Source organism: Staurois parvus, unplaced genomic scaffold, assembly GCF_062004578.1.
Source record: "Staurois parvus isolate SC_StPar_1 unplaced genomic scaffold, SC_StPar_1.0 ptg000839l, whole genome shotgun sequence".
Taxonomy (NCBI): Eukaryota; Metazoa; Chordata; class Amphibia; order Anura; family Ranidae; genus Staurois; species Staurois parvus.
Genome location: NW_028318635.1, coordinates 3,608,825 through 3,625,970, shown reverse-complemented (window position 1 = coordinate 3,625,970; position 17,146 = coordinate 3,608,825). Strand labels below are relative to the sequence as shown.

Below are 17,146 nucleotides of genomic sequence, written 5' to 3'. Positions count from 1 at the left end.
TTTTCTTGTGTTTTTTAAAAAAATCATCAGAGACTATAGTTTCTCTTTATCATTGTCACATATAGTTAGCACTGAAGCGTAGAAGAAAACCCATGGCTACGATATGTATATTTTATCATACAGCAAAATGCAGCAACCCATGGCAACTTTCTAGAACCATCTTTCATATTTCTGACTGCTTTATGCTGCTGAGAGGTTAAACAGGACAGCTGCTATTGGTTATTCCACATTACTGCCTCTAAAAATAAGCCAAAAAGGAGACACTAATAGCATGGCAGTCTGTTTAATTTCTTAAGCTTTGTGAAGTCATGCAGGTCACATTATTTCTTGATGCCTCCAGCATGAAAATTTAATCCGGGTTTTATCCTGATAGGCTGACTGAACTTGCTGACAAATGCTGAGTACAGGTATATAAAGTAATATGATTCATTTATGTTTAGACGGGGATATAGTAAACCTCATCGCACAGGATTTGAGGAAAAGCATTTTGTACTTGGCAGTCTACCAGCTATTGGCCGGGAAGATATGGCAGTTAGCCTTACTTTAAGAGATAGATTATACATTTCCTGGCAGCCCCTCACCCTCTTGTGTCTGCTCCATCCAAACCCTTTCATTATGCAGCCATCAACTGGCTGCCACGTGTGATAAAACATTTGGAATTGATTGTATCAAATATAAAAAGGGAGTCCTCATCTTTTTTTGCTGAAGCCCAGACAACACATGCTGTACTGTCAGATTCTGTCAGTGCAGCGAGCTTGTGAAACCCTTCTGGAAGCATTGAATGGACCAGCAGTAATGTGATGATTACAGGAAGTGAGCAAGCAAACGCTGGATTCTGCTGCTGTGGAGTCTGTAGGTCATTTGTTGAGCTCCCAAAGATGAACACCAGACAAATAGCTAAATACACAAAAAAAATTAAATGTGTAAAAACAGTGTTACCTCTGTCAAAAGATTTGTGATTCTGTCAGTTTCGTTTTGTTATCCAGCCACCCTTGTCAGACAGTCCTAAAAACTACAAAGCAATTTAAGCTGAACTCCACGGAGATGTACAAACTACCCTTGCAGTGGGAATCCCTTGGGCAGCAAGGGTTAAATGCCCCTTTTTGACTAAGGCAGTGGTCTCCAAACTTCCCAAACAAAGGGCCAGTTTACAGTCCTTCAGACTTTAGAGGGGCCGGACTGTGGCCATTGGAAGTAGGAAATGCCCTGACGTCAGTGGGAGTAAACAATACCCTATCTTTGATGTCTGTGAGAGGAATTGAGCCCCCTCTTTGGTGTCATTGGGTGGGAAGAATCATGCCCCATCATTGGTATAATTGGGAGAATTTGTTAACCCCGGCATTGGGAGGAACTGTGCCCCATCGTTAATGTCATTGGGAGGAATTGTGCCCCTTCATTGGTTTCAGTGGACGGAATTATGCCCCATTGTTGGTGTCTGAGGATAAAATATTGCCCCAAGGGCCAGATAAAAGCAAGCAAAGGCCCACACCTTGCCCCTGGGCCACAGTTTGGAGACCACTGGTCTAAGGGAACAACAAAAAGTAGTTTTTCTTTTCTTAGCCCACACTGTCAACATCAGCACATGTTGACTTGTGGAGGGGTACTCGGTGTCCTCATTTATAATGTAGAACCTCTGGTCCTGCATTGTACGTGACGACATCGGCTTTGGGGGACCAGTGAGAAGGAGCCTCAGGCGATACGTTAAGTAAAACTGAATTTAAATGGTATCCTGGGCAAGAAACACACATTTAACCCTTGCTGTGCAGGAAGGAACCCTACAGGATTCAACCTCTAACCACGCAAGTAACGCATATGTGTGATCACAGAGAAGGCAGGCTTTAATGCCCACACGCCACATGTATGTACCCGTGGATGACCAAGCTTTCTGTGCTGAGAGGGCACTTACTACGTAAGTTCTGACTGAGCTGTCATAGTCATCTCTTCGTTCTTAATCACGGTCAGGAGCTGATGGGAGGGACATCTGACTATGCGACCACCGTGACTATGCGCCAATCACAGTAGTCACTTGATGGATACGTCTGTCCAGCTCCCTGGGTGTAAAGAGCCATTTAACTACTTTCCACCCGGCCTATAGTAAAATGACAGCTGGGCGAGCCTTTCGTCCCTCTGGTAGGGCGTCATATGATGTCCTTCCCGGATCGTGCCTTGCGTGTGCCCGCAGGGCCACGCTGTGGTGAGATCTGTCACCGGCTGTGTACCTCGGACACGGCCAATGACATATCTGTGTACAGGCCCCGTTGCCAGTATCATGTGACCTGCTGTGACCAATCACAGCTGGTCACATGACAGTTTATACAATGGATGGCTTTCTTTCATGCCATCCATTGTATACAAGTGTGTCTAGTTGTGAATGGTCACAGTGATCACATGCACAGGCTGGGCCAATCACAGTCCATCTGTGTCATGTGATTAGCCATGGCCATTCACGGCTAATCACAACAAAAAAAAATGAATGAATTGATTTCATTCAGTTAAATGCTTGCTTATAGCAAATAAATTCTTTGCTATAAGAAAATTGTGTAAAACAAAAAAACACTGATTACTTCCTCAAAGTAGTACAATGTTACTATGGTAACATTATACTACTTTGGTCATAGTGTAATATGAAAAAAAAAAGAGAAAAAAATTTAATAAAAAACAAAGAAAAATTAAAAAATAAAATTAAATTTAAAAAAAATTATCAATTTTTTTTTCGTACTGTCACCAGTCAGTGTCCCTGATCACCGCCACACAAGTTATATGATGATTTTGTACTGCACTGGTGAAAGTATGTAAAAAAAATTGTGAAAATTATTTTTTTAATTTCTTAATTTTAGGAAAGAGTGACAAAAAATTTAAAAACTCGCCATGCCTCTTATGAAATACTTTGGACTGTCTACTTTGCAAAAAGGGGTCATTTGAGGGATATCTGTACTGTTCTGACATTCTTGGACCTCATGAAATTAGTCCTCAGGTTTGATCAATTTTCAAATATATAACATAGTTTATGAATTCTATAACTTTCCTACAGACTAATTAAAAAATACTGATTTGGGTTATTTTCACCAAAGAAATGTAGCAGAATACATCTTGGCCTAAATTTATGAAGAACAATTATTTATTTGCAAACTTTTATAACAGAAACAAAGAAAAACGTGGATTTTCAAAATTTTCAGTCTTTTTTTGTTAATTTAGCAAAAAATAAAAACCCCAATGGTGATTAAATACCACCAAAAAAAGCTCTAGTTGTGTGAACAAAATGATAACATTTTAGTTTCGGTACAGTGTTGCATGACCACGCAATTGTCATTCAAAGTGTGAGAGTGCTGAAAGCTGAAAATTGGCCTGGGCAGGAAGGGGGTAAAAGTGCCCGGTATTGAAGTGGTAAAAAGGATGACAGGACTGACGAGGAAGAGATTAAAGTGAAACTAGACAATATCCTTAATCTCCAAAAATAATCCATACACATCTGTTATTTAGTGGCCCTATAATTTTTTTTTCATAAAAGTTTTTGTTACTGTATTTTTCAGCCTCCTTGCAAGTTCCCCAACCTTTCCTTTTCCCCCTCACTTCCATTTCTTTGGAACTAGCGATGTAAATTAGTTGTGGTTATGGGCACTTCTCTATGCATACTACAAATCCCATAGGCCTTAGTCCATCTCAGGAGTGAGCAAGAGAAGGTGGCTACGTTCCTACATACAGTAGGGCCATGAAGAAGGAATGTAGTCAACCTCTAGCTGGAAGTTGGATCACAGCAGCAAAAAAACTGTGGAGATTTGGAGGAGGCTGAGAGCAATAAGTCAATCAGTAATCACATGAATAGGTGTAAGCAAGATGTCACTTCTGACATCATTGCTTACTACGTGTAAAATCTGTGAATGATCACAGAGATCACATGGTACAAGGCTATTCACAACAGCCTTGTACCATGTGACAAGCTGTGACCAATCACAGCTCTCACACTATTTCTCAATGGCTGCAGGAATGCAGCCAGAGAGAAGGAGAAATGATTGCTTTTACAGCCTTTGTGGGTGTAAAAGCAATGAGTAAAAAAAAAAAAAATCTTCATTACTCCCCACAAGTAGTATCACTATGGTGACACTGTACTGCTAGGGTGACAGTATGTAAAAAAAAAACAAAAACAAAACATAAATAATAATATGAAAAAATAAAGTAAAAATGTAAAAAAAATATTTTTATTGGTTATAAACTAATTTGGGTTCTTTTTTTTTAATAGAAAGATAACTGAATACATTTTGGCCAAGATTTACAAAGAAAGATTATTTATTTGTAAACTTTTATAAGAAAAACACCTTTTTTCAAAAATTTGGGACTTTTTCATTTATATAGCAAAAAAATAAAAATCCCAGTGGTGAATAAATACCACCAAAATAAAGTTTTATCTGTCTCTAAAAAATGCAAAAAAATTCATATGGGTACAGTTTTGCATGACCGCGCAATTGTCATTCAAAGTGTGATAGCACTGAAAGCTAAACATTGGCCTGGACAGGAAGGGGGTAAAAGTGTCTGGACATGAAGTGGTTAAGGTTGCTTTATGAAATAAAGCCTGGTGTAGGACTTTTCCTGCCTATAACTGAATAGTGCTGACCCATCCTTTCCCGGACTATGTGCTGGCATGCAGAGAATTACAAGAGACTGATATCAAAACAGGCCCATAATTCTTTTTTTTGTTCTGGACTGAGTGCCTAAGGATCTGATCCTTTGTTTTTATTGCTTCTACAGTCAGGTCCATAAATATTGGGACATCAACACAATTCTAACATTTTTGGCTCTATACACCACCACAATGGATTTGAAATGAAACGAACAAGATTTGCTTTAACTGCAGACTGTCAGCTTTAATTTGAGGGTATTTACATCCAAATCAGGTGAACGGTGTAGGAATTACAAGTTTGCATATGTGCCTCCCACTTGTTAAGGGACCAAAAGTAATGGGACAGAATAATAATCATAAATCAAACTTTCACTTTTTAATACTTGGTTGCAAATCCTTTGCAGTCAATTACGGCCTGAAGTCTGGAACGCATAGACATCACCAGACGCTGGGTTTCATCGCTGGTGATGCTCTGCCAGGCCTCTACTGCAACTGTCTTCAGTTCCTGCTTGTTCTTGGGCATTTTCCCTTCAGTTTTGTCTTCAGCAAGTGAAATGCATGCTCACTCGGATTCAGGTCAGGTGATTGACTTGGCCATTGCATAACATTCCACTTCTTTCCCTTAAAAAACTCTTTGGTTGCTTTTGCAGTATGCTTTGGGTCATTGTCCATCTGCACTGTGAAGCGGCGTCCAATGAGTTCTGAAGCATTTGGCTGAATATGAGCAGATAATATTGCCCGAAACACTTCAGAATTCATCCTGCTGCTTTTGTCAGCAGTCACATCATCAATAAATACAAGAGAACCAGTTCCATTGGCAGCCATACATGCCCACGCCATGACACTACCACCACCATGCTTCACTGATGAGGTGGTATGCTTAGGATTATAGGCAGTTCCTTTCCTTCTCCATACTCTTCTCTTCCCATCACTCTGGTACAAGTTGATCTTGGTCTCATCTGTCCATAGGATGTTGTTCCAGAACTGTGAAGGCTTTTTTAGATGTCGTTTGGCAAACTCTAATCTGGCTTTCCTGTTTCTGAGGCTCACCAATGGTTTACATCTTGTGGTGAACCCTCTGCATTCACTCTGGTGAAGTCTTCTCTTGATTGTTGACTTTGACACACATACACCTACCTCCTGGAGAGTGTTCTTGATCTGGCCAACTGTTGTGAAGGGTGTTTTCTTCACCAGGGAAAGAATTCTTCGGTAATCCACCACAGTTGTTTTCCATGGTCATCCGGGTCTTTTGGTGTTGCTGAGCTCACCGGTGCATTCCTTCTTTTTAAGAATGTTCCAAACAGTTGTTTTGGCCACGCCTAATGTTTTTGCTATCTCTCTGATGGGTTTGTTTTGTTTTTTCAGCCTAATGATGGCTTGCTTCACTGATAGTGACAGCTCTTTGGATCTCATCTTGAGAGTTGACAGCAACAGATTCCAAATGCAAATAGCACACTTGAAATGAACTCTGGACCTTTTATCTGCTCATTGTAATTGGGATAATGAGGGAATAACACACACCTGGCCATGGAACAGTTGAGAAGCCAATTGTCCCATTACTTTCGGTCCCTTAATAAGTGTGAGGCACATATGCAAACTGTTGTAATTCCTACACTGTTCACCTGATTTGGATGTAAATTCCCTCAAATTAAAGCTGACAGTCTGCAGTTAAAGCACATCTTGTTCGTTTCATTTCAAATCCATTGTGGTGGTGTATAGAGCCAAAAATGTTAGAATTGTGTCGATGTCCCAATATTTATGGACCTGACTGTAAAAACCAACACCGAACAGTTTTACATGGCAGATATTGTAAAGTTCTCTAAGTGCCAGCAATCAATCCCCAGAAACGGATCTGAAAGCAGTCACCAGCCTAAACTTTAAGACCTTATTCACAGATGTGTTTAGGGGCAGACTATGAATCCCTGCAGGAGACTCAGCGGGGTTTCTGGGAACAGCTGTGCACGGAAACCCCATACAAAGCAATAAGAGGCAGACAGCGCCTGTAGCCATTCACAAGTAATCAGACAAGCAGTGATTACCTGTGGTTGATTGGCCCTTGACTCAAGCAGTTTGCTCCAGGGCTGATCATCCACACATAATCGCTGCACTTCTGATTACATGCGAACGGCCGTGAATGGCTGCGGGCACTGTCAGCCTCTCATTGCTTTGAATGATAGTCTACAGCAGGAATCCCTAGTCTGCCTCTAAACACATGTGTGAATAAGGCCTTAGTTGACATTTTTATTAATTTTATTTAAACTGGGGTTTTATAAACATTTAATCAGATAAGTTGTTTGAGTCATTTTCTTTTTTTCTTTTATTTTTTGATAAACAAAGCTTTTTTTCAATAAACAAGGCTCTGTCCATTTTTGGGCCCATGCAGCCGCACCACCCGCACAGAGAATTACGGACCCGCGGGCGGGTGCCATTAGTTCTAATGGCACGCTGCCCGCACTGGGAAATGAAACCGTACTGGGAACCGAGGTTCCCCTGCGGGCTGCATTTTCCAAAGTAGTGCAGGGACTTCTTTCCCTGCGTGTCACGGGCACGGGAGTCCATTCAAATGAATGGGCTCTCATGCTTGACCAAAGCACGGCCGCATAGGTGTGCACCAGAGGTTAGGGCTCATGTACAATGCAGCTCCTAAACTGACGTTCAGGAGCTGTTCAGCGTTTTTTTCAGCAGCCCCTGAACTCTCCCTAATGTTTTCCTATGTGTCCATGTACACTATGTCGTTTACAGGCAGTTGAGTTTACAGTAGTTTTTTTGAACGCACCAAACTTGCGTTCAGGAGTAGATTTTACCAGCATTTCAAACGCGAAATGCGTGTAAACGCGGTTAACCACATTTCTAAGCGTTTGCATTTAGAAGTGTTTTTTAACTGTTCCATATCCAGATGCTGTCCAGAGCCTTTTTCATCATCAGAAATGAATGCAAAGAGTTTTCCAGGTATTCAAATGGCCCTGGTACACCAGTGCAGTCAGTTCCAGGTTTTGCGTGAAGGAAAAAATGGTAGAACGCGCTGCATTATGCTCGTGATGGGATCCATAGTGAATACAACCAGAAAAGACATGTCATCTCAACACATATTGCTCTCTCTGCTTCTGCTCTCTCCATTCCTCTCAAAATGTCTGAAATAGTTAATTATTTACTATTTTTCAGTGCATTCTGGGCATTTGGGAAGGTCTCCTGAGGTTATCTTTTAAAAACGCTTCTGAACGCAAATGCACATAAACACAAATGCACATAAACGCAGTATGCAAACACGGCTAAACTGACGTTTTTTAACCTACGTTTTCCAGCAGTCAGTTTCCATCGTTCAGAAGAGTTTTCCAAACGCCCCGTGTACACGAGCCCTTATCCTGAATAGCCTTCAGTAATACAGCTGCTATAATGTTTATATTAATATGACACAAGAGTAAAAGTATCACTGTGTCAAATTTCCCAACTTTTTTCAGCATATGTGAACATCTGTTGTAATGCTTCCTATGAACTAGACCGGTATTCAAGCATCCTGCTGACTTTCGTATAAAACACATGTGCAGTTGCCCTGAGCTTCTGATCCCTTCAGGATAAACTATTTAAGAAGCTGTTTTATAAACACCTCTCTATAATGGAAGTTGTAAGGGTACCTTGCCATGTTTGTGGTATCTATTCCATGTGCTGTGCTAACTTTTATTGCAGTTCTAGCAAAATTAGGTTGTCACTTATCTCCATAGTATTACTTACATTTTGTTATTTTGCTTTGAGATTGACTACATCCTTCAACCTATAAAATTAAAATCATTTACCTAGCTCCTGCCTCTAAAGATCCTGGCTTACAATAGGCTAGTGCAGGGGTCTCCAAACTTTCTAAACAAAGGGCCAGTTTACTGTCCTTCAGGCTTTAGGAGGGCTGGAGTGGCCAGTGGGAGTAGAAAATGTCCCAGCCTCAGTAGAAGTAAAAAAAAATTACATTGTGCTTGTAGTCAGTGGAAGAAGGAATAGTGTCCAGTCATTGGTATCAGTGGGAGGAATAGTGCCCCATCATTGATGTCAGTGGGAGGAACAGTTTCCCATCATTGGTGTCAGAGTGAGAAATAGTGCCCCATCATTGGTATAAGAGGAAGGAATAGTGCCCCATCATTGATGTCAGAGGGAGGAATATTGCCCCATGACTGGTATCAGAGGAAGGATTAGTGCTCCATCATTGGTATCAGAGGAAAGAATAGTGCCCCATCATTGGTATCAGAGGAAGGAATAGTGCCCCATCATTGGTATCAGAGGAAGGAAGAGTGCCCCATCATTGGTATCAGTGGGAGGAATAGTGCCCCATCATTGGTATCAGAGGAAGGAATAGTGCCCCATCATTGGTATCAGAGGAAGGAATAGTGCCCCATCATTGGTATCAGAGGAAGGAATAGTGCCCCATCATTGGTATCAGTGGGAGGAATAGTGCCCCATCATTGGTATCAGAGGAAGGAATAGTGCCCCATCCTTTGTATTAGTTGGAGGAATAGTGCCCCATCCTTGGTATCAGTTGGAGGAATAGTACCTAGTTGTTTATATCAGTGGGAGGAATTGTGCCCCATCATTGGTGTCAATGGAAGGAAAAATGCCCCATAGTTGGTGCTAGTGGAAGAAATGGTGCCTCCTTGTTGGTATCAGTGGGAGGAATATTACTCCGAGGGCCGGATAAAGGCAAGCAAAGGGCAATATTCAGCCCACGGGCCACAGTTTGGAGACCACTGGGTTAGTGTATAAGCCATTGCTTTGGTTTTCAAATGAAATCAAATGGTTTTTGGTACTTCAAGGTAATGCACATGGCCTGGTATTATTCCCTGTTTGTAACCATTTTCTTTTCCAAAAACATGTAAAATGTCTGTTTCAAATACAAATTTAGGCTCAGGCTTCCTTTTATTCATTTAGTTTTTATTAGAAAAAATTTTTTTTTCGAGAAAAAGACCAATTTAGTGTCTGTTTCTGTCTACTTCCGAACAATGTAATTTACCACATAGCAGTTGCACAGGAGAAACAGAGAACCAAAACAAGAAAAGTAATAGAAGAAAAAAAGGGAACACTGACTACCCTGAGACCAGGATCATTGATTCTTCAGGTCTTTCATTCTGAGAGTTACAAACCTGCAAATATGCTGTGAAAGTTTTAAAAGTTCTTCAGCTGTTCCATATATTGTGGTTCGTAGTCTGTCAGTTACACTGTGGTAATTCCTCCATTATATAGTTTATTTATTTAACCAAGACATAATAGTTTTAATACATTCATTTACAGCACAAAGACACATACACTATATTAGTATATTTACTAAAGGTAAATATACTGTGCACTGTCTTTGCAGTTGCTTTATATCCGAGGGGAAGCTCTGAAATGGGACGAAGCTCTACTGATTTCTTTTATCCAATTATGTGCAAGCAAAAATGCTGTGATTTTATTTTCCTTGCATGTTCCCCTCAGATCTAGAGCCACTGCACTTTAAGTGCATTTGCAGGGCATAGCCTATTTGCCTTTAGTAAATCATCCCCAATGTTCTTTGCCAAGTTTATTAAATGAAAAATTAAACTCACAGTTAGTAGAAAATCAAAGATAGCACTGCTCCCAAGTGCACACGTCTTCCCTGCAATGCTGAGTTCAAACACAGGTTGCCTGCCCATGAGCGTGTCTTCGCTCCATACACCAAACTCTATGTTTTATTTACTCCAAAATCTTGCATTAATAATGACATCTTTGTGAATCCAGTTAAAATCCCCAAAAAATCTCCCTTTAAACATCTCTCTTATATTGCCTTCTTGGGCTGGTGGAGGAGTTGGCACCTCTGCGTGCACAGCAGACCCTCCTTTCAGTGACCCTGTTCTGTGCTCGTAAGGCTATTGTCAGGAATGGACTCGCCACTGGTGGTGGGACTCAACTGCCTTGTGGGCTGCAGTACAAGTGCTGGCCAGCGGGTGCTCTCAGCAGCCAGAATCTCACTCCTGCAGTCAAGCTATCACCTGAGGCTGATTGCAGGAGGTGTATTTAAGCAGCACCAGGCCTGCAATCAGTGCCTTGGTGTATTGTTCCCATGTGTCTGAACCTGATGTCTGCCTGCCTTCCTGATCCCTCTGCCTGACTCCTGACATTGATAGAACTCTGCCTGCACCAACCTCGGCTATTCGTGACCACTCTCCTGCCTGCTCCTCTGGTACCTTGTTTGCCTGATTGTTCCTGACCCAGCCCGTCTGACTACGCTCTGCCTGCTCCTTTGTACCTTGTCTGCCCAATGGTTCCTGACCCGGCCTGCCTGACCACTCCACCTCACCAGTCCTGACTATTCTTGTCTGTGTGCTTGTACTTTCTGTTTCAGTTGGAGGTTTGGTTTTGTTTATATTGTGCATTTATATTTTTGTATAGCCTCTAATAAATTATATTGTTTACACCATACTTGAGCCTGTGTTTCCCTGCGTTAGCCCACACACCTCTGGTCATACCTGGAGCCCTGACAGCTATCTTGCTTCATTGGAAGAAATCTGAAGCTCCCACTTTCTCTTATTGGAAATCCCCAATTAACATGATGTTACCATTATATAAGCTGACCTACTGGAGCAGAGGTCCCCCCCCCAAAATTCGATAAGGGCTGGCATTGTTGGGTTTCTGCCTAATCTACTGTAGCATGAACCTTTAGGGATGTTTTCAGATGTTGCCTGCTACTGTGTTTGGTCCTTGGTATCTGTTGGAAAATAGACCACATACATTGATTGTCTAATATTGCCTTGCTTGTGGTTCTCTGGGTATGTTATGTGAGAAGTCGCTATTTTGTAAGGTTGGGGCACCTGGACTTTGACTCTGTTTTATTGAAGGAATTGCACTGTTGTTGGGAAGGGGGAGTGGGGATAATTTTGTAATTTTGTTGTTTTATTTTTGTTCTTACAGACTGTGCCCCGGTTAATTTCATTTTTCTGTGTATTATACTTGTTAAATTTAATAAAAAGAATTAAAAAAAGCATCTCTCTTATCACCATTATTAAGTCCATTTTTGGGTGAAATGCATTATAGCGGAATGGAATCTACAAGCGTGTTGACAATTAGCGGGATTTTGCAACAAAGCATTTCCTGCGGTGACCCTATCAGAACTTTCAGTTGTTGAGGAATTAAAATATTACGATATTATTTATATACAAAATTCAGGCATCTAATGCCCAGCCATGATGTACTGTCTATTCCAGGTCTATTCTTATATGAGAGACGTTTCAGAGCATACTTACATTATATCCATACTGGGGGCTTTTCCATTAGTCCAAGTCTACTGAATAGTTGCACACAATGGTAGAAGGTTTGCACATGGCCACCATCTCTTTATGCAGATGCTGATTTTGCCTGCTATGCCTGAGCTTCATGTAGAGTGAAAAGAAAGACCATTTAGATCTGGGTCCTCCAGAGAGATCTGTTTCCTAACCCCTATGGCACGATCAGCAGTGCAAATCAGATTTGTGCTGCTTAGTTTGAATTGTTTTATGTGTTGCTGTGGAGATACTGTATAATTTCCTTGCTTGTACACAGTGTGAGACAATTGCAACTGCCAGTCTTGTAGCTGAGCTCATGTGCACCACTGATTAGTAAAAATAGCAAAATATACACATTTGTTACATTTATATATTTCAGGTACTTATATAGCGCCATTTTACGCAGCACTTTACATATAGTATTGTACATTCACATCAGTCCTTAACCCTCAAGGGGCTTACAATCTAAGGTCCCTAACTTACATTCATACATATCCATACTAGGGTCAATTTAGACAGGATTCAATTTACCTACCAGCATGTCTTTGGTGTGTGGGAGAAAACCCACACAGGCACAGGGAGAACATCTAAACTCCAGGCAGGTGGTTCTGTGGTTGGGATTTGAACCAAGAACCCTAGTACTGGCAGGTGGAAGAACTAACTATTAAGCCACTGTGCTGTCCATTCCTACATAAGAAGGCAGCACAGCAGCATAGTGGTTAGGACATCTGCCTTGTAGCACTAGGGTCATTGGTTTGAATACCGAAAACAACACTACCTGTATGGAGCTTGCATGTTCTCCATGTGCATGCGTTGATACTTCTGGGTAATCAGCTTTTTTCCCCACACTCCCAAGGACATACTGGGAGGTTTATTGGCTTTATGTAAATTGGCCACAGAATGTGTATGTATGTGTGTGTGCATAGGATATAATGACCTTGGACTTTAAGCTCCTTGAGGGCAGGGACTGTGAATATACTATATATGTAGAGCATTGCATAAATTGTGGGTGTGGCATAATAAATAATTTGTCTTTTTCTCTGCAGAGATACAAGTGTAGGGCTAGTGTATATCCTTAGATGTGTATCTGGCAAAAGTTAACAACTGGTAGAAAAATTGATTTGTCACCTTTCCTCCAGGGGCGGATTGACAACTCATGGGGCCCCTGGGCAATAGGGGATTATGGGGCCCCTGTGTCCTTGCCCAAACTCAAAAAAGCCTATGAAAAAGGTACCAGGGGCATCTCCTGGGGCCCCCTACTGACCCCAGGCCCTCGGGCAGTACCTGAGTTTCCAAATGGTCAGTCCGCCCCTGCTTTCCTCTAATTTTGAAACAAACAAAACTATATGTATTTTTATATAAAATATACTTCTGAATAATACATGTTGAAATATCATAAACACATTCATTTGTACTGTATAAACAATGTGATTTTTTTTTTTTTTGTTCTAGGTATCCAAGCATGAGAGGAAGCATCCAAACCACACGAGGCTAATGGTTAAATGTGAGAAGACTTTGACCGAGGAGGTGAATTTGCTGACAAGGTGAAGCAAGAGCCACAAATATGCTGAAGCCAAGTGGATTGAAAATCCCAGGGAGGGGAGCCAAGCATTCCAGCCCAGTGGGAAGATCTTCAGCCGGGTCCGGGGTTACTAGCAGTGCTGGTTCTAAAGAAAGTATGTTCTTATTTATAGAAATGCACACATTGTTCATGCATCTTATTGAAATCAGCATTTGGTTTTACTAATAAGGAAGTTTTGACATTTTATTGTTCATGGAGCTATTGCACACATTAGAAACAGAGCTGGGAACCCCGTTGCATTCATGTTAAAGCTGACCTCAAATGTTAATACACCTGAAATGTTTATTGTTAAGGGATCTCCCTAGTGCTGCCCACATAGCTAGAACCCTAGGGTATTGGTCATTCGATCTTTGGGGGAGCCCAGAAACTGGCTGCTTGGCTTATCATTCTCTTAAGCAAACATCATATGACCAAATGCTTCGGCATTTTTTGTAGCCTTTTTCTCAATGAAAGGTATTTCAGACAGTTTTTTTGTCACTTTTTATCTATCTGAAGCCTAGTACACACAATCAGACAATCGTACAAAAGATACTGCTTTCGAAGCGATTGCACGATAATCTAATTGTTAGTACACAGCTTTCGTCCAAATTGTTAGGAGTGACAAGTACAAAATTTTTTCTCATATGATACCACATTGTATGATTTTTGTTTAATCAGTGCAGTTTTTGTCTGAAAATACCATACAAATACATTACAGGCGTACCTTGGTTTACGAACGCCTCGGTTAACGTAATTTTTGGTTTACAAATCAAAATCCATTGAAAATAATGTCTCGGTTTACAAATATTTTTCGTAAGATGAATGGATTAATTGGTTTTCAATGCATTTACGAATTCATTTTTAATCATGTCCCTGTACAGTATTTATGCCTTTAAAGTGCACTGTATAAAGAATTTTGAACAGATACGACTTTTTTTCTACTTTTTTCTGACCTCCAGAACAGATTAATTGGTTTTTAATGCATTTACAAATTAATTTTTATTCATGTCCCTGTACAGTATTTATGTCTTTAAAGTGCACTTTATAAAGAGTTTTGAACAGATAAGACTTTTTTTTACTTTTTTCTGACCTCCGGAACAGATTAATTAGTTTTCAGAACATTTCCGAATTCAGTTTTATTCATGTCCCTGTACAGTATTTATGTCTTTAAAGTGCACTTTATAAAGAGTTTTGAAGAGATAAAAGACTTTTTTTTTTTACTTTCTTTTTACCTCTGGAACGGATTATTTGGTTTTCAATGCATTCCTATGGGAAACCGCGTTTCGGTTTATGAATTTTTTGCTATACGAAAAGTCCTGCAGAACGCATTAAATTCATAAACCGAGGTACACCTGTACATCACTTTCAAATTTTTTTCTGTCGTACAAGAGTTTTTGTATCTTTAGCAACCTCTTCACTTTCGATATGAGACTAGCATACGAAAAAAAAAACCAGACGATCATACGTCTGATATTCTCATTGTGTTTATGGTGCTTTAGTATAGCTGTTAACAAATTTTAGTTTGAGTATAGGTCAGCTTTAATGCAAATCCTAAATGTACAGACATGCTCCACCTGCTAGCTGTAACTCCTAGCTATGTTTGCTTGTCCCAGCATTCATGTTTATGACAATTGAGAGGGTAGAGGAGGAAGGAGAGAAGTTCTGGCAGACATTACTGCATAATCACCAACCCAATGCCATTCTTGTTTGGCCTAAAGACTACTTTATTGGCACATACAGTTGGAGCCAGGAATTACAGCAAGGATGTTTTTTTCTGAAACACGTAAAAATGTGGCAGGTTATTCAACCAAACAGAATTATAATCGAGTAGCAAATAATTGATTGTGTGGGCCTAGCCTTTAAAATGCTTGACTTGAAAAAATAGCTACAAAAGCATATAAAACATAACAAGCTTTTCTCAATAATGTTGTTCAGTATTGACTATTTGCAGGGTTTGTATCTGTAACTGCTATTAAATAATAATTTCCTAACCATTACAGGACAATAAAAACGTACTGAGACCTATTTGTTATGCTTGTGAAAAGGGAGGTTTGTAATACAAAAGAGTAAATGCGATTTAAGTGTTTTGCTTGCTAAACATTTCAGAGCTAAACAATGCCAAAGCTGAAGCCAACATTTCATACAGTGACCGTGCCTCTTTCTCTGTAGCAGATTGTAGTCTGATATACACGAGTCATACATTTTTCTAGATTAGAAATCCAGCAGTGTGCTGCACGCCTAAACTGGGTTTGGGCAAAAGTAGCCAAATCTTTAGCAAATGTGGACATACTGTACACCTGTATAATCAGATCTGCCCCATAGTTGAAAATCCAGGATGTATAGTGTATAAGAAACTGACTGCTGGAAAACGTAGGTTAAAAAACGCCAGTTTAGCCACGTTTGCATACCGTGTTTAGACAAATTTATGCACGTTTGCGTTCAGAAGCGTTTTTAAAAGATAACCTCAGGAGACCCTCCCAAATGCCTAGAATGCCTTGAAAATAGTACATGATTAACTATTTCAGACATTTTGAGAAAAAAAGAGAGAGCAGAAGCAGAGAGAGCAGTATGTGTTAAGATGATCTGTCTTTTCTGGTTGTATTCACTATGGATCCCATCGTGAGCATAATGCAGCACGCTCTACATTTTTTTTCATCATGCAAAACCTGGAACTGACTGTGCCGGTGCACTAGGTCCATTTGAATACATGGAATATGCTTTGCATGCATTTCTGATGATGAAAAATGGCTCTGGACAGCATCTGGAAATGGAACAGTTAAAAAACACTTCTAAACGCAAATGCTTATAAACGCAGTTAACCGCGTTTACAAGCGCTTAAAACGTTGGTAATATCTCCTGAACGCAAGTTTTGTGCATTCAAGAAAACGACTGTAAACTCAACTGCCTGTAAACGACTGTAAACAACATAGTTTACATGGACACATAGGAAAACATTAGAGAGAGTTCAGGGGCTGCTGAAAAAAACGCTCAACAGCTCCTGAACATCAATTTAGCAGCTGCAGTGTACATGAGCCCTTATGGCCAATGTGGTTATTACACAGTTCAGTTTTCTTTGCTGCTCCTTTGTCACCCTGAGAATATTTTTATTTACTTATATTCTAAAAAAGGATTATTACATAAATTGCAGGTTCGTCTTTTGGACAACATAATTATTTATTTCAGGTACTTACGTAATGCCGTCAATTTACACAGTGCTTTACATATATATTGTACATTCACATCAGTCCCTAACCCTCAAGAGGTGTACAGTCTAAGGTCCCTAACTCACATTCATACACATACTAGGGACAATTTAGACAGGAGCCAATTAACCTACCAGCATGTCTTTGGAGTGTGGAAAGAAACCAGAGTACCTGGAGGAGTGTCGGGGCTGGGATTAGAACCAACGACCCTAGTACTGCCAGGTGGAAGGGCCCCATACATAAATTAGTAATATTTGAAGAAATGTATTCTTTCAGACTACTGCACATTTTTAATCCTTAGGCCTCATGCAAACAGAAACACCTGACGTTTGTAAAAGTGTCTAGCGCTTTTACAAGCGTTTAGGTGCATTTACAGGTGTCAAGCGCTTGGGCTTTAATTAATTTAATTGGCCAGAATAATAATTTATTGTGGCTATTGAAATAAATTGATCCTCAAGCACTAAAAACATCTAGTGTTAAACAAGCGTCAAGCATTTTTTCTGCCAAAACGCTG

At 40.3% G+C, this 17,146-nt stretch overlaps 1 protein-coding gene across 2 annotated transcripts in view; it reads left to right on the top strand.

The window, feature by feature from the left end:
• The window catches only part of CLIP2 (CAP-Gly domain containing linker protein 2), a 210,310-nt gene that overhangs the window by 74,154 nt on the left and 119,010 nt on the right, over positions 1 to 17,146 (top strand). For both annotated transcript variants that reach the window (XM_089655396.1, XM_089655395.1), the window contains exon 2: positions 13,321 to 13,544. In XM_089655396.1, the coding sequence (XP_089511522.1) occupies positions 13,433 to 13,544 (112 nt within the window). In that variant the 5' untranslated portion in view covers positions 13,321 to 13,432. The remainder of the gene's footprint in view (positions 1 to 13,320; positions 13,545 to 17,146) is intronic.